This window comes from Neomonachus schauinslandi, chromosome 8 (assembly GCF_002201575.2).
Source record: "Neomonachus schauinslandi chromosome 8, ASM220157v2, whole genome shotgun sequence".
Taxonomy (NCBI): Eukaryota; Metazoa; Chordata; class Mammalia; order Carnivora; family Phocidae; genus Neomonachus; species Neomonachus schauinslandi.
The window spans coordinates 34595883-34620345 of NC_058410.1; the positions used below are offsets into that span (position 1 = coordinate 34595883).

General features: G+C 36.3%; 1 protein-coding gene across 1 annotated transcript in view; it reads right to left on the bottom strand.

Moving 5' to 3' along the window:
- The window catches only part of LAMA2 (laminin subunit alpha 2), a 472574-nt gene that overhangs the window by 390723 nt on the left and 57388 nt on the right, over positions 1 to 24463 (bottom strand). The window contains exon 4 of the mRNA XM_044917544.1: positions 16977 to 17219. Within this exon, the coding sequence (XP_044773479.1) occupies positions 16977 to 17219 (243 nt within the window). The remainder of the gene's footprint in view (positions 1 to 16976; positions 17220 to 24463) is intronic.

Sequence of the window (24463 nt, forward strand, 5' to 3'; positions counted from 1 at the left end):
TCCTGTCACAAATTTGAAAGCTAGCTGGTTGATTCATCAGGATAGTCAAACTAGGTAATTCAAGTCCCACTTTCTACTCCCAGGCACGAATGATCTGATTTGGCTGTTGGCATGGAAGACCTTACACATATGTTTATGTGATGGAAGCTGAGGAGTAGAGAAACGCAAAAAGAAGTAAGTCATGGTCCCTTCCCTCAAGGGACTCAATAGCTAGCTTTTAGCAATGCCTCGTAAACAGTAGCATCCTTCAGCTACACAATGATCTATGAAAAGGTAGTGGGAAAAATTCTATGTTAAATGACTGCATATAGGATATAGAAATACTTTTTTAAAGCAAATACAGACAGCCTCCTTTACCTAATCTTCATTCTTGTTATCTCCTATCTCTAGAAACATCCTTTTGTAGTCTTCCTTTAGGGAATTATATGAGCTATAATCATGTCACTGGGAAGCAACAAGAATGTCACTGAGTTTTACGTCTTTGCTTGTTCTTTAACCTTGCAGTCTTCCAACGGGATGACTTGTTTACTTCTCTTTCTGCAGCTGGGAATTCTGGACGGAGTCATAGTGATGTGATTTTTCAAAATAACCCCAAATCCTTGTTCCATAACAGAATATCAAAGTATTGTTTAGTTTGGCATAGATTTTACTGATTGCTCTTGACCTAATTATTTTATATCTTTTCAACCTTGATTTGCATTTACCTTATGTTTTACAGTCCCCTCTCTCATATATATATACATATATATATATATATATATATATGTATATATATTTATTTCCTATCTGTCATTATTTGATCTGCTTCCAATTTTGGAACCTTAAGTGCCTGGAGATACTGTTTCTTTTATTATTGTAAAAGAAAATTTAGTATCATCTGAGGCACTGATATCAGCTCCTCTCCACAGTCTACCTTTGTTTCTCTTTTATAAAATTTCATTGGGCTGAAAAATTATCTGTGCTATTTTCAGAAATGAAAGTTAGACACCAACTGTGCAATTTTTCCAGAGTTAGGGAAAAAACGCCCTGAACCATCTCTCCTCTCAGTCCTAATATAGGGCCTTAACCAGGGCAGGGCTGAGGGTGACTGCTATCTGGCGCTCCCCTCCCTGGGGTGCCTGAAAAATACTAGTGAGCCTTGGCAAATTTCAGCTGCGTGGCTCTGTAGGTAAGAAGATGGGTTTATACACATTATGTTGCCCAGGATACCATTTGCCCTCATTTTGCTGCTGTCTTAATGATTTGGCTTCCAGAGAACATCATTTGCAATCCACTGTCCAACTTGAGATATTCTTTCTGTGGTCACAGAGAGGTGCTTTTATTTGTTGCTTGCCTATTTTTAACATCATCCATGTAAGTAGTTTAGCCTTGTTAGCAAGCATCAGATTCTTAATGGAATGGACTAGTTGAGACTACGTCATAGCACCCAAACAACATAATGTAAGTGCTGACAAAATATGTTACTCTGCTTTTGGCTTTTCTCTCTACAGTTCTATCCCTTCTCTCTTTCCATCAGTTCTCTAATGCTCTCATCTAGTCATTGTCTCAAGGAAAATGTGTATGCTTTCTTTAGCATGGAACCCATATTCTCCCAGGTAGCCTGCTCCATCTGTGACGGTAACGTAGAGACAAATATTACCCCGTGTTTGTCTTGAGGAATTATTACAAAGCTACCTCTCAATAGAAAGACTGACCAAAACACTGGGAAAAAATGAAAGACTACACATTGCAACTCTAGTAACAGGTTACTCACACTACAAAGTGAACCTCACATGGCATGAGACTTGTCGGAGAAGAATTACAGAACAGGATACATCTTACAAACTAAAGCAAAGACAAGAACCAACCAAAAAACCTAAATGCTCTCATTCCTTATGCTGATAAACATCCTTTTTTTAAATTTTATTTTAACAAGCACTTAGTCATAATTATTGTACAGGGAAGGAATTCTGTTCCCCTAAAAGCTGTTTCTGTGACATGTTTCTGCAAGGCAGGTGTTTGGGTCTTTTCCTAAGTGTAGTTTAAAACTGAATTTTCTCAGGGCACCTGGGTGGCTCAGTTGGTTAAGCACTGAACTCCTGATTTCAGCTCAGGTCATGATCTCAAGGTCATGAGATTGTGCTTCACGCTGGGAGTGGAGCCTGCTTAAGATTCTCTCTCTCTTCCCCCTCCCTCTGCCCTCTCCCCAAAATAAATGAAATAAAATTGAATTTTCTCATTCTGAAACTATTTTATAGCTCAGTACAGACAGCCTCTCTACTCAATTTATTCAGATATGCAGTAACTAAAATAATCCTGGTGAGGCAAGCAATTGTTTTGAACACAATGCGTATCCCATCACTTGCTTCCACATTTCCTTTGGGACAACCTTGCAGTTCCCCAACCAGGTCCCTGCCATTTTCTTGCTCTCTCAGTCTCTCTCTGTCTCTTTCTCTTCCTTCCTACCCCCCCCCAACTCCACCCCCAGTACCCAAGGCTTTTCTATGCTAGACATGCCTTTCCAACTTTGTCCACGACTTCAAGATGTTTTCCCTGATTTATTAATCTATCTTACCACCCCAAAATATAATGTCCTTTGTCCCAGGCACCTAAGATAGAGTTTGCTACACAGGTGGTGCTCAGTGTTTGTTAACGAAAAAAATAGCTAAATGCTAAGCACTACTAACTGGCTATATAAACTCATAACATTTCTTTGTAATATCAAGTCATTTGGTGGTTGAACTGAAATGGTATCCCTGTCGTATTTTTGATGTCCTATCTTTTTAGTAATGCATTTGTTCAGGAGTGATTAATGTGTGAGTGGCTGTATCACAGCTAATTCAACACCCAAGTTTTTCTTGTTGTAAGGTAAATGGAATGAGCATAACAAATCACAAGAAAGAAGAACAAAATGTTTTTCATCCCCTGATAAAAGGAACAAATGTAAAGATAAGAAATAGCAAAATTAAATCATTACTATGATTTTTCTCTTCAAAAAACAAAAAAAAAAAGGTTTTTTCCCCCTTTACATAATTTTCAAAAATTTTCACCAATAGTCTTTCAATAAGGTAATGCATCCTGAAGAAAATAGTGAATAACTGCTATAAACTGGATGTCAGTTTTAAAAATATTTGAAATGTGGTTTCACTCATATGTGGAAAATAGAAACAGTGCAGAGGATCATAGGAGAAGGGAGGGAAAACTGAATGGGAAAATGGGACGAAATCAGAGAGGGAGACAAACCACGAGAGACTCTTGACTCTGGGAAACAAACTGAGGGATGTGGAAAGGGAGGTGGGTGGGGGGAGGGGGTAACGGGGGGGGGGGCCTGAAGGAGGGCACGTGATATGATGAGCACTGGGTGTTGTACGCAACTAATGAATCATTGAACACTACACCAAAAACTAATGATGTCGGCTAATTGAATTTAAATTTAAAAATATTTGAAATGCCTCTAAGAAGGTGGCAGCTAGCACTTCTGATAAAACCACTATCTACCTATGTGATTATGCTGCATGTATAAGGTACTGGAATGTGTCGATGTCAAAACACAGATGTGCGCATACATGCTTTACACTCTAGGAGCCAAAACAACTCAGTTCCCAAACCTCTACTTCTAACTTATACCTTCAACTTCCACATTGTTGTTCCCCATGGCTCCTAAGTAATGCCTGATTATTCAGATGAAAATGCTATTTGCTATTCTCCCCTCCACCAAAAATTAAGAAACAAATGCAGTCTGACTCATTTTTAGTTTAGTATTCACCATATCACTAACAAAGTAAGGAAAAACCTTCACAAGATAACTAGTATAAATTATTATACTTACAAACTTTAATTTCGGTGAAGAGACTTGATTTCCCTTTAATGCTTTTGCTAAAATAATGTGTACAGGTGAGGTTATGCTGAGGACAACTTAAATTTCTGCAAATATTTCTATTCATGCTTTGGCATATATTAGTTTAAACCATATGAAACTGCATATTTATTGACTAAAAATAGTCAAATATTGGCAATTCCATATGGCTCAACCTAATAGTAGGCTTGGTTTTAGAAGGCACTTATCTGTTGAATAAGAAAATAAATAATTCTTACTGAATGAAGCTGAAGAGCAAATTTACACAAGGGGAATATAATTTTCTAATTTGTAATCTTGCCAAGGTTGCCATTCTCCTTTGCAAATGAGTATCATAGGACTTTTGCTACCCATGATTAGAATTTAAATGGTATGTCTTATGTGATTCCAGGTAGCAGAATTCAGCAAAGTTATTCATTTATATATTTCCAATGAAAATACGTATTTGGCTGCAGTCAGTCTGCCACAGTACAAAATAGTATACATCCTGAGGCTAGAATGCTTTGTAGTAGATTTTTCTCCTGTTTTTATTTCATAGCAGGGGACCTGGTAAAGCAGCTCCTGATATCTTTTTAAGTTTGCTTGTAAAGTGCAATCATAACCATTCTACTCCTGCGTTATTTGTCTCAAGGACTTTTGATGATGGCTCTAGTGTAGAAATAGTTTCCCTAGAGATCAGGAGCTTATTCTATTAGCTTCAAGATCCTTCATTGTATTTTCAAATATACTTCTGCAATAAAGATAATAGTACATTATCTTTCCCATGTGAGAATGATTTTCTGATATACCCTCAGGTTCTTCTCAGTAAAGATGGTGGATGGCACTTAATTATCCACAGTGTCACACAGCCCTTGTGACCAATGGCAAATACATATTTAGAAGATGGCTTATTGGACCCAAGGGTTCAGTTTAGGAAATGAAATGATTATGAGACTTGCCATCAGAAGATTTGAACTGACCAGAGATTAATGTTGAACATTTACCACTATGTTACCACAAACAAGTTATTTAACCTCCATCTGCAAAATGAGAATAAAAAATACTTTGGCCTCAAGTGTCCTCAAGCCTTTGGTGAAGGTGAGACGGCAGAGTATATGACATATGTTTTGTAACCAATGAAGTACCATACACAAAATTATTATGGCCAACGTTGTCATAACAATAATGGTTAACTCACTAATCCGCTTCCTCTCCATGGAGTTTATGTTTTAAATGAAAGGCTCAGCCCCTACTTTGGTGATGTTAAAAATAAAAATGATAAGACATCACCAAATGGAGCATGACCTGCTATTCCATCATGGAATGTTTGCTCAGGACTTCACTCTTGATTTTAAAAGCCACAGATGAGTTTCAGTGGTCTCAAGTGCTTCTTATAAAGTCCAGCACATTTAATAGTTATTTTTCCCTCTTTCGGTACACAATAAATATTATTCCTACTTCATAATTTTGTAATCTCAACATGCTTTAGAATTGAGACCCAAATAACTGACAACAATTTATAATTCTCAGTTCAGAGAACTTTAACGTAGGTGTTTTCTATGACAAGTTGCAATTAATATAACAAGTGGAACTTGGTTTCCCCAGCTTTTCTGAAATTCTTCTATAATGTGCTACCATAATTAAATACTCATGCACTTATGTCCCTATAATATTTACATGGAAGAAAAGAATTAGTGTAAGCTAAAAATTCTATATAATATTAAATCTTATTCCATCCCTTGTAAATTTCTTACATGATAGTGATTTTAGCACTGACCCCAAATGGAGTGTATGAAAATACTGTTTTTCACACAAAAAATACCACTTGTCTAAAAAATGAAGTCTGAAATTTACTGTGATCAAAACTGACAAAAATGTCCAAAGACTAAGACATTAGTTAATTTAGGGGTATAGGTGGCTGTTTCTTCTAACATTGAGATAGATAATGTCGATTCAATCCAGATAGGATTTTACCTAATTGATAATAAAAGAAACAATTTTAAAGAATTAGCATGAGCCAAAATAAAAGAAGAACACAAATTTTAAAAGTTTTGATGAACCAAAGAAATAATTCACCTGGCTTTTACTTGATATTTTTGATACAATTACCTGTAACATGGGGAATTGCTGTATCTCTGCCAAATGTAATATTTGATATAATTTTCTATACTTGGGTGAAATGAATCTCTTTGAAGTTATTTAAAACTCTGTTTTCTATTACCCTGGATGAAATTGGTAACTATTTTCAAAAAATATAATTTTATTATTGGTGTTAATAGCCAATTTTAAAAGCTTCAGAAAAGGATTACTGTATTAGGGTAATTGAGAATTTTATTTTAAAAAGTAATTATGTTATTATGATGGGTCTCAAGTCTGTCTAACATAGCCTTGTATATTTTCTTATGGAAGTGGAAAAATAAGTGAAAGCTTCTTATATTCAGAGGGCTTTTGATGGAGCCTTAAAGCATGTGATTGAAAACAAACACCTATATGATGCTTGAAGCATTCTGGACTTTTATGTACACTTATACAACAGAAGTTCTGTTGTTGTTTATGAGAGTAACCCACTGTTATGGACTGTATATTTGTGTCCCACCCAAATTCATATGTTAAAACCCTAATCCTACTGTGACGGCATTTGGAGATAGGGCCTTTGGAGGATAGTTAGGGGTGGTTAGAGGATAGACAGGACTAGGGGTTTTTAGACAGGGGTGGACCTCTCATAATAGGATTAGTGCCTCTATAAGAAGAGACACTAAAAAGCTTCTTTCTCTGCCTTCTCCAGCACGTGAGGAAATCAGAAGAGTCCTCAGCAGGACCCAACCATCCTGGCACTTTGATCTTGAACTTCTTATCCCCAGAACTGAGAAATGTTTGCTGTTTAAGCCACCTGGTCTATGGTGTTTTTGTTATAGCTGCCCGAACTGACTAAGACACCCACATAGAATCAGTGAATTATGTCCCTAAGATGCTCTGGTGAGAAATCTTATCTTACCCTATTTGTCACTGATCTATTTAATATGGGGTAGCCTCTGGGACACCCAAGTCTAGAACACTCAGTCTATAACCCTGCCTGGAAGCAAGTTATACGGAACAGCTAATGCCATAATGGATACAAATTATAATTAAAACATTTTTTTCTAAAACCCTCTTAATATAGTTTCTCTTAGGTCTCCTGAAATGTGATTCCTATTAAAATCAAACCAGATATGTGTTTTGAGGATTCATCTCTTAGTAAAACCTGTACTATCTTCCTTATGTGTTTAAAATATTCATTCACTATTTAACCATTTCATACAGTAAAATTTTAGAGTAACTTGTCTTAAGATCCTGGAGAATTTTCACAGTTGTGTGTCTAAATTTATAGTATTATCTTGAGAAGATCTATTGGTCAGTGGAAAAAATAAGATAAATAAAAAGATTACAAAACTAAGAATGCAAATTTTAGAAAAAAAGGAGGGTACAGAATTTTTTCATAACATAAAACATTAAAAGATTAAATCCCTCTAAGTGGAAAAACCAGGCAGCAGCTCAATCCCAGATCTGTGCAAGCTCATGCAGAGAGAAGCAGGGTCTGCTAAGAGGTGAGGCCTCTTGGGCTTGCAGTGCCCAGCAGATTTGCCAAGAAAACCCCAGACACAGAAGAAAATTTTTGTTCTTGTGCCTTTCTGGCGCTCAGAGGATACACTTTCTGGATTCAAATCATAGCTCCAAAAATTACTAGCTTGGAGCTCTAGGCAAATTATTTGACCTCTCTATACCACATTTCCCTCAACTATAAAATGAGACAAGTATTAGTACATATGAGTTTCTACTTGTAAACCCTTGGAGTAGTGCCTGCCATAAAACAAGTGTGTGATAAACATCAGCTATCATTATTATAATCTTCCAGGCCCCAGACTAACCCATGTTAGCACTTGAGACCTTCATCTATTTCTTCTATCTCTTTAAACTCCAGCAAGCTCAAGGTTTATTGTTTGCTTATTCTTTCATTCTGTTTAGTCACCCCCCCCCACCCCCGTGCTGATCATACAAAACAGCACAGCAGGGCTCTTCCACTTCCATGCACCCTAGTCTCAATCCAGGCTAAGCCAGCTCAGTCACATTGCAACTAGGGATGAACTTAAGCCAATATTAACTGCTGAACTAGAGAACTTGGAAGCATATTATATAAACAAGGAGGCAGTACCATAAATGACCTACTTTGATCTTTATTATAGTCAGGTGAACTGGCTGGCACACACATTGGACAGTTTACTCATCTGTCTAAGTGCCATGTTTAATCAATGGCAAAGCTGTATCTGAAAGCCAAATCTAGTGAACACCCTAAAAGACAGCAAGCTGTACTTTCGTGCCTTCTACTACAACCCTGTACTACCTTACCTAGCTTAACAGAAGCATAAATTTCTTCTGTTTATTCATTTTAATAAATCTTGGTAGATTCTCTTCCATAAAACTGAGATAACCAGCCCTGAAGTATTGGTGCTACCTCCTCAAGATTCCATTCTTGCTTGCTTTCTCTGGTCTTCACGATTTTTCAATAATACTGTATTAATTTGTCAAGGATTTACTGATACTTTCTAGCACAATATTGCTAAGGGGAAACTATAAACTGATCAACAGAAAGGAAGAACACAATCCTCTCAATTTTATCTTTATTACAAAGGTCTGTTTTTAAATGAATTATGAATTTTATGTGTGCATAATTCTAAAATATTTCAAGTGCTCTGTGTATTCTAACTAGAGTTGAAATTTGCTGTTTTGGAGGATGCCAGGTAAAACTCACTGTAATGAGGTACTTTCTCATGTTGTTGCTCAAGGTACTGACTGGTACCATGTTGGTCAATACAAGAATTATTTTTAGAGAAAGGAAGTCTGAAACCCTAAATAAGCATTTCCCTAAATTTCTATTCATAACAAATTAGTGATACCTGGATGCTTTTCCATAAAGGAACAACTCCAAGGATAATTGTGAAAGGCTCATTCCTCATTTCCACACAAACTGACTCATGCAATCATGCTATACCCTCAACATTATTACATCAAAGAAAGATCTCAGAAACAGTTTTAAATACATGGTTGGGTTCATTTCTTCATTCTCCAGTATTTGCAGTTCTAAGAATCACCATAATGTCAGGTGATGAAAAGAGGAAGAAAAATATTCTGTGTATATAAAATTCTGTCACATAGGAAATCAAAATTATATCAAAGCTCTACATATAGTTTACAGGGGGAAAAAAGGTGTCTTCAAGAATTAATGATGGTTTCTCAGGGATTTTTATATAAGCCTGCCATGTTTCAAAAGCAGAATCAAAGTGAATCTAAATTCCATTTGAGTTGTAATCCAGAAGAGTGATAAGGAGAGGAAATCATATGTAAATAACTTCTCCTCTGTATGAGGAAATGGAAGCAAAATTACTATGGTAACCATGCATATTTAGTTAGCAGTCTACTGACAACCCAAAGAAATTAAAAAGGAATAATCCCAGCCAGAGAAAGGGGAGAATCTCATATAAAGGAAAAACATTGATGACGATTTTAATTCTAGGACTCCTAAAGTAGTGCCATCTATACATCCCCATCCTTGTCAATAGTAGTAATGTGATTCTCCTTTTTCAGCCACCTCTTCAACCATCCATAACCTAGTTATAGCTCAAATTTTATTTACTCAACTCAAACCTACCCAGAGATTCAGTCAGCCCAAGCCAATCATGTTTCCTGACAGAAAAACAGAAGTCTCTTTAGTTAGAAGTATTGCAGCCAGAATGACTGATACTCTTTCCTTAAATAGCTGATGATCAGTTCTTCTCCAGAGTTCAGGAAGGCTGGAAATAATCTGAACAATAAGTTAGGAGAAGGGACATCAAAATCACCAGGACTACTTGTTTAAAATATACCTACAGCTTCCAAAACCCTTCCCAAATCTACCCAATTATAAAGCCTGAACCCAGAAATAGCTCTTTCAAATGCCCCCAGTGATGATGTCCAAGTAAAGCTGAGCTTGGGAGGAACCAGTGCTGCAAGCATGGTCTTCAGTGGTGTCTCTAAGTGGCGGTTCTTATTAGCAGGTCTCAAAAGTGTCTTGGGGCAAATGTTTCCAGCAGAGGCAGCACTTGAGCTGATAGTAGCTCTGGTTGGAATTGACTCCCTGTTGCACTCCTGGAGAGATATATCTATGTAGCTGTTCCCACCACAGCTTTTCTCTTGGCCTCAAAGTAAAGGAGGGCCCCTGGAGTCTGTTGCTTCATGCCCTACAACTCCTATTAGGAAGCTCAGGATCATTTTCTCAAAGCAAGGCGAGGCATGTTGTCTGCTAAGCCCTCTCTTGGCATTACTGATACACAATTTTTCTAAAATGAAAATCCTTGCAGGCTTTTGCTCAAAGCCTTCTGTTTACAGTTTGGGTAACAACATACTGGGTTATTATCTCTCTTTTGCCAGGCCCTAAGACTTGATCATCTCATAGCTCAGAGTGAACTCTTCTCCCTCTGGGTGCAAGCACAGGATGCTAGACTGCTGGACTAATCTCTTTCTTGGAAGTAGTTGAATCTAGTTGTCTAGGGGACTGGATATGTGCCCTAAAGTATCCTTCTGGTGAATCCACACGATCAACATTTGTTGATCTCTTTCAGGAAATGTGAGGTAGAGGGCAGAGAAGGGGTCAATCCAGACATTGGAGGGAAAAGAGTGGGGGTGGCTGGAGCAACAAATAAAGTAGAAAAAATAAGCAGAGATCATGCTGCTAAAATTCAAGAGACCAGAAGGAAAAGCCAAATGGTTTCTAATAATGACATGGACAAAGGGCTGTATTAAAGTGTAGATAACAGAAGAAGCTGAAGTTGAGTGCTATAATATTGAAGGATGTTATCAAAGGATTTTAATAGACCAGTGAGGAATTTACCTAAGGTACCCTTCAGGTCTAAAATGATGGACTTTTCATCTGAAGTATAATGTTCTAGAATGTTCTAAACATTTTAACATGTTCCCAAAATTCTCCAGACAAGTAACAATGTAATAAACCTTAGACTCCATACATTTGATATTAGTCACAGAAGGCTATTTTCTATAAATATTCTATACCTATAACACAAACATTATTGCTTAATTAGTGTGTTAAAATTGAGACATGTTTATTTTATAATGCCTTGTTTCATGGGTGGGCCTTAAAAATACTTTGTTCTTATTTCTCTTATTCTCTGACTTAAATTTATATTTAAAGTGTATTGCGAAGGACTGGAAGCAAATGATCATCAATGCTTAGTCAAAAATACATATTTCATGTCATAGCGAATATTAGACACTGTTGTCCAAAATAAAAATCTACCTAGAAGCACAATAAGACTGGGCCGCCTGGGTGGCTCAGTCAGTTAAGTGTCTGACTCTTGATTTTGGCTCAGGTCATGACTTCAGGGTCCTGAGACTAAGCCCTGTATCAGGCTCCTTGCTGGGCCTGGGGCCTGCTTAAGATTCTCTCTCTCTCCCTCTGCCCCTCCCCACCTTTCTCTCTCTAAAAAAAAAAAACAAACAAACAAACCAAAACAAACCAAAAAACAACAAAAAAAACCACAATAAGACTTATAAACCAATAAAAAGGAAATAGACAAAAGATGTGCACAAAGAAAGAAGAGTGATGCTGTGAAAAAGCTGTTTCACCTCTGTGATACTCTTCCCAAAAACCCAGAAGCCCAGTTAAATCATGAGAAAACATCAGAGAATGCAAAATGATTAATATGCCACAAAACACTTGACCAGTACTCTTACAAGTGATGGAGAAAAATAAGGGAAGATTAGGAAATTTTCATGAATCAGAGGAGACTAAGAAGACACAATGATGAAAACACAATTAGATATCCCAATTTGGATCCCAGAAAACAAAAAAGACCTTAATGATAACATGAATGAAATCATGTATCAGTGTATCAAAGTAATGTATCAATGTTAATTTCTTAGTTTTGACAGATGCATGGTAGCTTTGTAAGGTATTAACATGAGTGGAGCTGGGTAAAGTCGACGTGGCGATTCTCTATACTCTTCTTACATTTATGTAAATCTAAAATGATTCCAAAATAATTCTTAAAAAATGCATATGAGACTATGTTTCTTTTTATGGTAGATTCTATAATTAGTGTTAATACACTCAATGATAAGAGCTAGACCAAGTGGAGAAACATGTCAAAACATTTACTTAAAGTCATCAGAGAGTTATCAAGAGGGTAGAATATCACCTTCTCAATATCAAGGAGAAGAAAGATGTCTAAAGAGGTAATTGGCATATCGTGATAGCTTCCGTTTGGTGGGCCTTTCCCTGTCCAGAAGGCATGGCTGAGAGACTAAGCAGTGCTTTGACGGCCTTAGTGTATTAGGAAGACAGGACTTGTATGGGTGGGACTTTGGTAAATCCCACATACTTTGGTTTAGACTCCAAAAACAGGAAGCCTAAAGTAAACTGGAATTAAAGCAGCTGTTACTGGGTTACAGCACAGCTTTGAGTCATCTAAGTCCCAGAAATTTTACTCTCTAAAATTGTATTTTTTAAAAAATTTTTTATTTAAGTTCAATTCAAATAACATATAATGTATTATTAGTTTCAGGGGTATTTTCATAGAATTTAGGGTTCTAATTGTAGGGTTGCAGCTTTCAGGGGTAGAATTTAGTGATTCATCAGTTGCATATAACACCTAGTGTTCATTACATCAAGTCCATCCTTAATGCCCCTCACCCAGTTACACCATCCTGCACCCCCGTCCCCTTCAGCAACCCTCAGTTTGTTTCCTGCAGTTAAAAGTCTCTTATGCTTTGTCGCCCTCTCTGATTTCATCTTATTTTATTTTTCCTTCCCTTCCCCTATGTTCATCTGTTTTATTTCTTAAATTCCACATATGAGTAAAATCATCTGATATTTATTAAGATCATCCATACTGCCATTGCCTGGCCAAAGCATCAGAAAATCCTAACAATATCTTAGGCCTCAAATTATTTCCACATACATATTTTAAAATATAACTTCTGTTATACAAAAATAATCAGAAACATGAAGATATAAGACATCATAAAAAAGAATCAGCAGATCAGATAACATATAGCCACAGAGGCTAGATATTAGAATTATCAAACAAAAACTCTTAATAATTGTTACTTTATGCTAAATAAGATAAAGACAAAATACTAAAAATGTAAACATAACCTTGTTAAACATATATATAAATACATAACATTTCAATATAAAACTAGATGCTAAACTATTTGAAAATGAAACAAAGATAAATTCTATGGGATGCCTGTGTGGCTCAGTTGTTAAGCATCTGCCTTTGGCTCAGGGATCATGACCTGGGTCCTGATATCGAGCCCCAAATTGGGTTCCTTGCTCAGTGGGAAGACTGCTTCTCCCTCTCCCACTCCCCCTACTTGTGTTCCCTCTCTCACTGCCTCTTTTTCTATCAAATAAACAATTAAAAATCTAAAAAAAAAAAAAGAAAGAAACGGATAAATTCTAAAACTGAAAAATGTAATAAATGAAATTAAGAATCCTATGAACAGTTTTAATAGCAGATTTTACATAGCTAAAGAGAGACTTTGTGAACTGGATGTAAGCCAGAAGAAAATATCTAAAATGAAGAACGAAGGCCAAAAGGATGAGTGTATACAAAAGAGAGTATAAGATATACAGTGAGAAGTTCCAATTTACTAACTGTATTTATAGAGGAGACAGAATGGAAAGGAACAGTATTTGGACAGTTAATAGTTGAATTATTTCCTGAACTGATGAAAGATGTAACTTTGCAAATATACTAACCAAATAAATCTTAATACAGATATTAAAAAGGTATCATCTATAGCAGTGCTGCTCAAAACTTTGTGAAATGATGGAAATACTCTATTCTGCATAATTCAATGTGGTAACTGCTAGTCACATCAGGCTGTTGAGCACCTGATATGTGGCTGTGTAACTGAGGACTGGAATTTTCATTCTATTTGAGTTAATGCAATCTAAATTTAATAACCCCATATGGCAAGTGACTATTGTATTGGGGAGTGCAGTTCTGGAGCATCATAATAAAACTACTGAAAAACAAAAACAAAGATAAAAGTCTTTAAAGAAATCAAAGAAAACAGATAGAAAATAGAGAATTATTCAATAGCTAACTTTTCTATATTAACAATGGAAACCAGAAGACAAACAAATGTGCCAAAAGAAAAAAAGCTGCAACCCTACAATTCTATACCTAATAAAAATATCCATCAACATTGGAAGTAAATTCTGTTATATGCCTAGTTTAACCCATATTCCATTTTGGAAATAAATTTGCATACTGGCCTTGAAATTGTGAGAAACCAAGAGTTGTTTCTGGTTTACCTGTATTCTGAGAAGTGACCTTCTCAGTGTGGCTCCTTTGGCTTACCTGGGGGAGTTTGTCACTCTCTGTAAACATTTCTGTTGTAGGATTTATATAATTTTTTTTTTTTGCATTTACTGGTTTTATGTTTGTTTTTCTTACTTGAATATGACTTCACTTCTCTGGGAAGTTTTGAACATAAGCACTAATAATTATATTTCAGGTGGTATCCAAAAAGCATCATTTTATAATGAAAAGTTAGTAACAGTAAGATTTATTTCAGTCACTGGTCTGAGAAATATTGGAGCCAAACATCCAAAAATTTTAGAATATTTCCACATGTTATATTGTAGATGATAGCCAAAATTGTATTACTTTAGGATATAAAGATGTCCTAGGATAATTTATATATTAAACTAATTCATGTATTAAAGAAATTCAATCACAGAAAGATCAAGTGACCAGCCCAAGATACCACAAAAACTAGAGGAAGACCAGAACCCAGTCTTCTAAGCTCACATATGTTCTTCTATATTGTGACACCTCTTTCTACTTGTCCTGGATCCAGCATCTCTGTCTCCTCTAAACTCTTGAGTTTATCAATTACCAACTCTAAAAAAAAGAAAAAAAATCAACTTCCAGTCTTCACTAGAGTATGAAAGAAACATCAGTCTGGGAGGTCAGGGGAACTGGATACCTGGATTCTTATCTCAGTTTTGTTACCAGTGAGCTGGAAGTCTTGGAGAATATATCTCACCTACCTTCCCTGGATCCGTTTATTCCAAGAAGTAACATGTTTCACAGAGTAAGCTATATATATTGAGACAGGTATTTTAGGAGAGGTCTGAATTTAATTCTTACTCTTAAATACTACCACTGTATTTCAAATATTCTGAATTACTTTCTTTTCCTAACATCCACTTTCCTACGAGAAAGGAATAGACTTAAATGTCATAAAGAAATTTGAGTAACTTGTTCCTAATAGCCACCATCGACAAGTGGTTTTCAGTGTGTCTAGGAGTGCAAACAATAGAACCAACTAAGCAAACAAACGACATACCTCTTCCATGTTGGCAGGCTGACATGGTCTAAAGGATGGAGAACTACCATCAATGTAGGGAGAGCAAACTTTGGGGATATGCATATAAACCTGTAGGTTACACATCTATGTAGGTACATTTTACACTGTTCAACCAGTTTTTGAATTGGACCATTTTTTCAAGGTAAAAAAATAGCTTTATAAATATTAGATAATTATTAGTTCTGGTAAGCACTAGATCCAGGGGAAAAATAATTAAGATTCAACTCATATATATTATCTCTACATTTTCCTCCTTACTCCCATATCCTCAGGCCAATCTGGCCAGGATTTCAATGCCTCTGGGCACAAAGCAGGTTGAACAGCTGTTTGACTCACTGCATTTGACTCCTTGTCATTTGGCAGATTGAAATCTCTGCTGAGAGCACCATTTGGAATTTTTCTTTCCCAAAACTGATATTTTTTGAACAGGGGATTTGAAATACTGTGAGGCACTAGTACATGTTGATAGAATAATAGTGCCAAAGAGAGTGTGATCGATTGATGTCAAAAGTCTAACTTTCCCGAAAAGTGTTTAAAAAGATAATCCTCGACTGGCTGAGGTGGGCCTGATAGAATATGAATATGGGTTTACTGAAAATGTGAATATAAAAAATGATACTAGCTTCAGGTGTGTGGATGTGTGAGGAGAGACTATCAGATTTGAGTATAAATTGAGATGTATACAAGCAGGTAGGACAAAAGTAGCCAGGCCAAACCCACTGAAGGGAGATAGATTAGGGAAAGACTAGAGAATCCAAGAGAATCACTAAGTCACGGTTTGGGATTTGAGAGGAGGACTGACTCCTACTACTACTAACAATAATGGTTATTATTATTATTATTTATTTAATATAAAAATAGTTAATGCTTACAGAACATTTAGTATAGGTCTGTCAACACTGTTGTCCTGCTTCAAATATAATAATTTGTTTAATTTTCTTAATGATCATATGAAATAAGATCTATTATTATTTTTCCCAATTTATGGAGATGAAACTGAAGCACAGAGAATTTCAGTCACTGGCTCAAGATCACACAGATGGTAACAGGTGAAGCCATGGTTTGAATAAATGTAAAATCTTAACTGAAGGGTAAGAGATGCTACAGAGAAGCTGAATACTTTTGAATTAAGCATATAAGAAGCCTGACCACAAACAAACCAAAAATCCACGCTAGCCCTACGTGGCGAGAACTGAAAAACATGCAAAACCCAACAGAATTCCCTTTTATTTAGGTCCTTCATATCGACTATATTTCTCCCTAAATTTCATCTCTTTTGTCCCCATCTTGAGACCAGAATACACACAGATCTAAGGCTTCTGTGAAGGTCTCAATCTTTCTCCAATTATTAGCAATCTCATTGTCAAAAAAGTCTCTTTATATGTGAAATTAATCATTGACTTTCTGACTTAAACCCGCTTCTGCTTTTCTGATCTTTATTGGGAGACACATACTGGATGAAGGTAGTTAAAATTCTAATCACCTTTGGTTTTTCCTTTTTATTTAATATTTATTTAATAACTTTATTTAATAATTATATATATATAATAAATTAAATTTAATAAAAATTTAATAAATAAAAATAAAATTTATTTAATAATATTTATTTAATATTTATTTAATAACTCATTTAAATGTACTTCTGCTAAATCCTATTTTAAAATCTCCCTGACATTAATTACTGATATATTCCCATCTTTCTGACAGGCCTACTTAAATGTACTTATAGTGAGTTTTCCCCTCTTACCTCTCCGTTTTCCAAGGGGTGTATCTTGGAATAAAAGGAAGTGCAGATGACCTCATCGTCTTTGGCATAGGATGGTGGTCCAGTGCGGGGGTAAATACTGTAGAGACTTAGACACTCGGTGTCTGTCACGGCATGATACTGCCAGGGCTTGTAGTCAACATTATCAAGCGAGCGTTCCAAAATCCAGTTTCCAGGCCGAGGGGAGTTTGCTGCTTTCACAATCACATATGCAATCTGGAACACCTGGGGAACAGTGATGACAACAGGCAACTTTGAATTCCAAAGTATTCGCACCATTTTTTAGCAAATATAAAGCTTAATGCTACAGATTTTATTTCAGATTTTATTCCATAACCCTATTATGTTCTCTGAAATGATTTTACTGTTACATGTTCATGTTTAATACCTTTTGCCAAAATGAGATGTTTCATCTTGACAGCCATGGCTTTCAAGGCAATGGGCTAAGATTAGATTTTAGGTCTCTAACAAATCATTGACATCATTTCATCTGATTTTTAAAATCCCATTATAATCATGATCACCTAAAGCATTCATTACACAACAAATTACTCACCTTACTGTGTTAGAAAGTATAAAGTATGAGTTAGAAATTCCATGTGTGGGTAAGTGCTTGAAAGTTTAGAAAATATACTCACTTATATCACCTAATCCTCAGAAAAGTACCATGCAGGAGGACTTAGGTGCTGTTATGAAGAGCAAAAACAACATAGAGCTTTAGAGGCTCACTCCTGTGTTCAAATTGTGGTCTCAGCATTTATGTGACCTTGGACAGATGATTTTACTTTTCCAACATTAGCTTCCTTTTCTACAAATTAGGGGAGGTAATAGGTACAGTATTGAGTGACAACTTGAGTTAAATGATATAATGTCTGCAAAGTACCTGGCAAAGGACTTGTAAATACTCAATAAATGTCAATTATTCTACAACCCCCAAATGGAAAATAATGGAGAAGAAATTCTAGGACCTGCAGACAACTGATTGAAACCGGAACATATTAAGTGAAGGGTGAATATACTTTTTGTACAAGAAGTAAACATGTATTGGAGCACTGGGTGTTATACGCAAATAATGAATCATGGAACACTACATCAAAAACTAATGATGTAATACATGGTGATTAACATAACATAATAAAAAAAAGTTAAAAAAAGTAAACATGTATTTTTTAAAAAAGGAAAATAAAGAGAAAGACATGAAGTTATTGTATGTCAGCAGACATGACAAGTAAGCAGAATGTAGCAAAATCCTTTATTTTGAAATCTACATAAAATATGAAGGCATAAAAAGTAAACATTCTAGATGTTTTGTGATAGCACATAACGAATGTAGTCCAAAAGAATAATGCACAAACATTATTGAGTGACATTTATATGCAATGCCCTGGGTAGAAAGATAGATATAAAAATTACAGTCCTACCATCCATGGGTTGATAATATATTGCAGTAAAGAGACACATAAAAAGTACACTAATAATAAAACAACATGATATGTTTTTGTTTATTAAATGCTATGAAATATGGAGAGCCTGAAAAAAACACTAAGCTCTGAGTAATTAGAATCACTGGAATGGTACAAGTGGGAGGATGGACCCACTAAAATGTGACTAAAGGACCCACTGGACAACAGAGGGGATTGTGAAAGGAATGTTCTAGAAATAAACTTCATCAGCTTCATAGTTTTGACATGAGACCTTCATGAATGCATGTACAGTGTCCATGGTCAACTCCAAGGGACCAAACTTAAAAATATGAAAACTTGGTACAGAAGGGGCAAAACAAATAGTTCTGAGGCTGGGCTTTTGTGGTCTTTACAAGAACATGGACACAGGTGTGCTGTGAGGGGAAACGAGCCATCAAATGATTGAAACTAGGGCTGGTATTGGCCTTTTAGGCACAGTTGTGGAAAAACTATTTATTAAAATTCTTTTTTTTTCTTTTTTTAAAGATTTTATTTATTTTTTGACAGAGAGAGAGACAGCGAGAGAGGGAACACAAGCAGGGGGAGTGGGAGAGGGAGAAGCAGGCTTCCCGCTGAGCAAGGAGCCCGATGTGGGGCTCGATCCCAGGACTCTGGGATCATGGCCTGAGCCGAAGGCAGACGCTTAACGACTGAGCCACCCAGGTGCCCCTATTTATTAAAATTCTGAAATAAATTTCTGTACTTGTTGGTAGATCACTGCTGCCCAAGCCTCCCAAATGCCTCCTCTCCCCTGAGACCATCTTGTTAACCTCAGCATAACAAAGAACAGCCAAGACATCTGCTCTGATTGGTCTGGGCTTTGACGGTTCTGTCTTATTGCCTATCAATCCAGGTGGGAAATATTATAATTTATATTTACAAAGGTGTACAGGAAAGTATAAGTGCAAACTGACACACATATGTATGTATGTATGTATGTATCTATGTATGTGCTTTGATATTTTGAGGAAGAATATGCATGTACGTGTTAAAGCTATTACTACCTCAGAGGTTTGAGAATAAGGAGTCAAGGAGGAGAGATTTGACTTTCCATCCAATATCCTGCTATATTAATGTATTAACATAAATCTCTTAGTTTTTAATAAAGTTATTTTTTAAAATAAAGAATAATTAAAGCCAAATTCTCTCGCAGAGAGAGAATAAGAGTAGGAGTAAGATGGAACATACTCTATTAATCCTTATCCAAAGTATTTGTTGTTTCTGCATTTTTTTGGTGTTATTCAGAAGGAATTATTTCTCTTAGACACTCCATATTCAACAACTGATGCACATGGAATTTTTTTAATAAATAAATTCACCGAGGAACATACCAGTTGGTTAATCTGATACAACACAGAGATAGTTCTTTCAACTATAAACATAAAGCTCTGATCTCAGTTTCTGGTAATCCTAAAGTATTCGTGGCAAGGTTTGTAAAATGATAAAAAAATATATATAAGTAACTACATTGTGAGCTCCTAAAGGGCAGAGACTATAGTTTTTATATCTTTAAAGATGTTACAATCCTTACTACAACTCTTTTGAAATAGTGGGCATTCAATATTAATTACATTTAGTTGCATGAGCAGAATCACTGCAACATACTACCAGGTTACTTCTATTAGCTTAATACTTTTTTTCCTGTTATATCTTGATTCCCAGTCAACACTAGGATATTTTTTCACTTGTGGGAACCAAGACATACATTGTTTGGGTGTTCATCATATTATATGTCTTTATGAGCCGAGAAAATTACTTAAACTCTTTTACCCTTTGTTTCACAATGTTTGTTTTCCAATGTCAAAACCATGGAAGATATAATAAGATGATGAAAACGAAACACTGCATGTTCCTTGGAAAAAGAATCTGCATAAATTTTTTAAATTAACGTGTTTCCATTCAGAAAAAAAATTGCACACAGCTATTTTTTAAGATAGAAAACAAAAAGAAAAATAAGAAAGCATAATTAGGGATCATAGGTACCCAATAATAAAAATAAAGACACATTGAGGTTACAAATAAAGAACTTTGTTCAAAAAGCCAATCAGCAAGCAAATATAGGAAGAGGCCAAATTCTCTTTGAGCTACAGTGTGGATTTATGACTTTGAAACTTCTGTGTTGGCTCTGGAATAATAGATGAAATCCATGAAACAAAGTTATACTAGAAACCCCACAGATCCTTTCTATAATTCAACATAACAGCCAGCACTAAGTGACACGGAAAAGCAGGCATTGCCTTAGAGAATATTAGAGGAGCCCCACTTCAAAACAATATCCCTCTTTCATTTATTTTCTGTGGATTCTTTCACATTTCATGCAAAATTGATTAAATTAGTTGGCATGCAGTATTTTGAATAAACTTTCAAAAATGTGGTGGACAGCATTATTGCAAAACACAATGAATAGAAGCAGTCTTCAAAGGCATCAGGGAATGCCGTGTAGACCTTGAACAGTGATGTTCTAAGTACAACAAAAATATAATGACCCTCTTAGAATAATTCCTAATGTACCTATGCCACTTGTTTAATTATGTCTTGCGTTCCCAGGATAAAGGCTCGTCAAAAATCAGTAATTATAAAGCCTTTTTTTCCAGATGAACAAAACCCTAATCTGTGCTGTGCAACAAGGAGAGCAAACGCCTCATTACAAGAAATACAAAAATGCTATGACAGCAAGGCTTCGACGAACCTTAGATCGCAGCACACAATACCCAAATGTTTTCTTTTCCCCCGTCAGTGGGCATTTTTTACGAACTTCATGCCTTAAAAAAAATCCAAATAACTTTTGAAAATAATATCGAATGTTTGACATTTTACTGTAACAAAGATAACCACTTTTTATTTCATATTCCATTCGTATGTCACCTAGCAAAATATCATGTAATTACTTCACAGATGCAGCATTAAATTAGATGTTCCTTTTATCATGTGCAGAGTATTAAGAACTTGATCTCATATAGGGTGGAACTGGTAGACAGAATCTTTCTGAAGAATCCTTCCAGCCCAAACTAACAAGTAACACGTGAGCGACATATGTAGTGATGCTTTTTGCTATCACAGCTGAGATAGGATGATATTGGAATAGCACTGGGGTGAAAGAGGAGACCTCACAGACTAAAGGGAGCAACCTAGTAACTCTGGCTATTCTGGAAGGTGCCCTGTGCTGAATATCTCAGCTCACCTATAACCCATGTGGATAAGTGTGACATCTACAAACAATTTCTAACATGAATTGTTAGGTCTGGATTTTTTTTATACATTCTGCAATGACTCTCAGGAATCCACTGTATCCCAGTTGCTTTGTGTTCAGAAGAATCACAGATCTAGGAAAATGCTACCAAAGAGTACTACATTTTGTGAATCTTAATGAGACTTTTGAGTAGCACTGGTATGCAGTTAGAGAGCTAGGTCAAAGTATGGCTCCTTGAACACAGGCAGCAACCTCTCCGGCCTCAGCCGCAGCAACTTCTTCCTAGAAACATCGCCAAAGGCAAGGGAAGCAAGGGCAAAAATGAACTGTTGGGATTTCATCAAGGTAAAAAGCTTTTGCCCAGCAAAAGAAACAGTCAACAAAACCAAAAGACAACTGACAGAATGGGAGAAGATATTTGCAGGTGACATATCAGATAAAGGGCTAGTATCCAAAATCTATAAAGAACTTATCAAGCTCAACACCCAAAGAACAAATGATCCAATCAAGAAATGGGCAGAAGATGTGAACAGACATTTTTCCAAAGAAGACATCCAAATGGCTAACAGACACATGAAAAAGTGCTCAACATCACTCGGCATCAGGGAAATCCAAATCAAAACCTCAATGAGATATCACCTCACACCAGTCAGAATGGCTAAAATTAGTAAGTCAGGAAATGACAGATGCTGGCGAGGATGCAGAAAAAGGGGAACCCTCCTACACTATTGGTGGGAATGCAAGCTGGTGCAGCCACTCCAGAAAACAGTATGGAGGTTCCTCAAAAAGTTGAAAATAGAGCTACCCTATGACCCAGCAATTATACTACTGGGTATTTACCCCAAAGATACAAATGTAGGGATCCGAAGAGGTACGTGCACCCCAATGTTTATATCAGCAATGTCCACAATAGCTAAACTGTGGAAACAGCCAAGATGTCCATCGACAGATGAATGGATAAAGAAGATGTGGTATATACATATATATACAATGGAATATTATGCAGCCATCAAAAAATTGAAATCTTGCCATTTGCAACGACGTGGATGGAGCTAGAGGGTATTATGCTAAGCGAAATAAGTCAATCAGAGAAAGACACATATCATATGATCTCACTGATATGAGGAATTCTTAATCTCAGGAGATAAACTGAGGGTTGCCGGAGTGGTGGGGGGTGAGAGGGATGGGGTGGCTGGGTGATGGACGTTGGGGAGGGTATGTGCTATGGTGAGCACTGTGAATTGTGTAAGACTGATGAATCACAGACTTTTACCTCTGAAACAAATAATAAATTATATGTTAAAAAAAAAAAAGAAGATAGTAGGAAGGCAAAAATGAAGGGGGGGGGGAAGTCGGAGGGGGAGATGAACCGTGAGAGACCATGGACTCTGAGAAACAAACTGAGGGTTTTAGAGGGGAGGGGGGCGGGAGGATGGGTTAGCCTGGTGATGGGTATTAAGGAGGGCACGTACTGTATGGAGCACTGGGTGTTATATGCAAACAATGAATCATGGAGCACTGCATCAAAAACTCATGATGTAATGTATGATGACTAACATAAAAAAAAAGTATGGCTCCTTAATGATGTAACAAGGCCATAGAATCTCAGTTTCCTATAGGCCTGATCCTCATGAAAGCCATAAAAATATTAATAAAGGTCACTCTCTATGGAGGATGACACTTCACCCTTCTCATAGGACTTGGCCTAAATTACCCTCTTCCATTTTTTCTTTTGTAATCTCTCAAGAGAACAACATATGGTCATCTAATACCTGCTCACTGTTGCGCTTTGCCTCCCTCCCGACATTGCTGTCTGTGAACTTCCTACAGCACACAGTTGTTCACCTAACAAAACTGCTTAATTTTGAGGAGGTTTTGCCATATTCTAGCACGTGCTCTTGCCAATGTTATGGATTTTAACATTTCTATATGCTGTGATGTCAATTCTAATATACTTTAAAAACTCATCTGTATTCTTAGTTCTACTAGTTAGTTTGGCAAATTCTCTCATTTATCTATACAGGTATATTGGCTTTCAGGAAGCACTGAGAGCTACACATTTTCAGAACCAGAAGGGGTTCTAGGAATCAGGTGTTTCCAGGCTTAGTATCCATTGGAATAATCTGAGAAGCTTTATAGATAGGTACACATGTCTCTGTGTTTGCGTTGATAAATGCAGTTCATGGGATTAGATAATCTTTGACCTGAGAACTCAAAAGAGGGAATACAGAAATAAAACAGAAACCAATAAGAGCAAATATAAGAGGGTGAGATGCATTCAGCTTTTTTCTGGAAGGTGCATGAGAGTTGGCTGATGAGGGAGAGCAGAGGTCATGGCCTTAAGAACTCAGAGTTGATGTAGCCCTGGAGAAGACCAGCAGAACCTCATAGAGGCGGTCTGAACAGAAGCAGGGGTAAAAAAGTGGAGCCGAACACAGCAAATTCATCAAACGTCTGAGTACAACATAAGATTCACTCAAAAGACCCATTCATCAAACGTCTGAGTACAATATAAGATTCATTCAAAAGACCCACTACCATGGGTAACCAAGTTCTTATTCCCCAGCAAAAATTTCTGGGCAATCACAGAGAAGTAGCTCATTATAATCTTAAAAATGCTCTGAAGAGATTATTCTACAGATTTTGATAATACTATTATTAGACCTTGTTTAAATCAAATTCCAACAATAAAAGCTTTTAAATGATGCTCTAAATTTAAAAAAATTAACCTAGAAATACCAGCAATTATTACTTTTTGGGTGAATTTTATGTCTCTTATAAATTTGCACAATCTTCACTAAACCTAGAGTAATGTG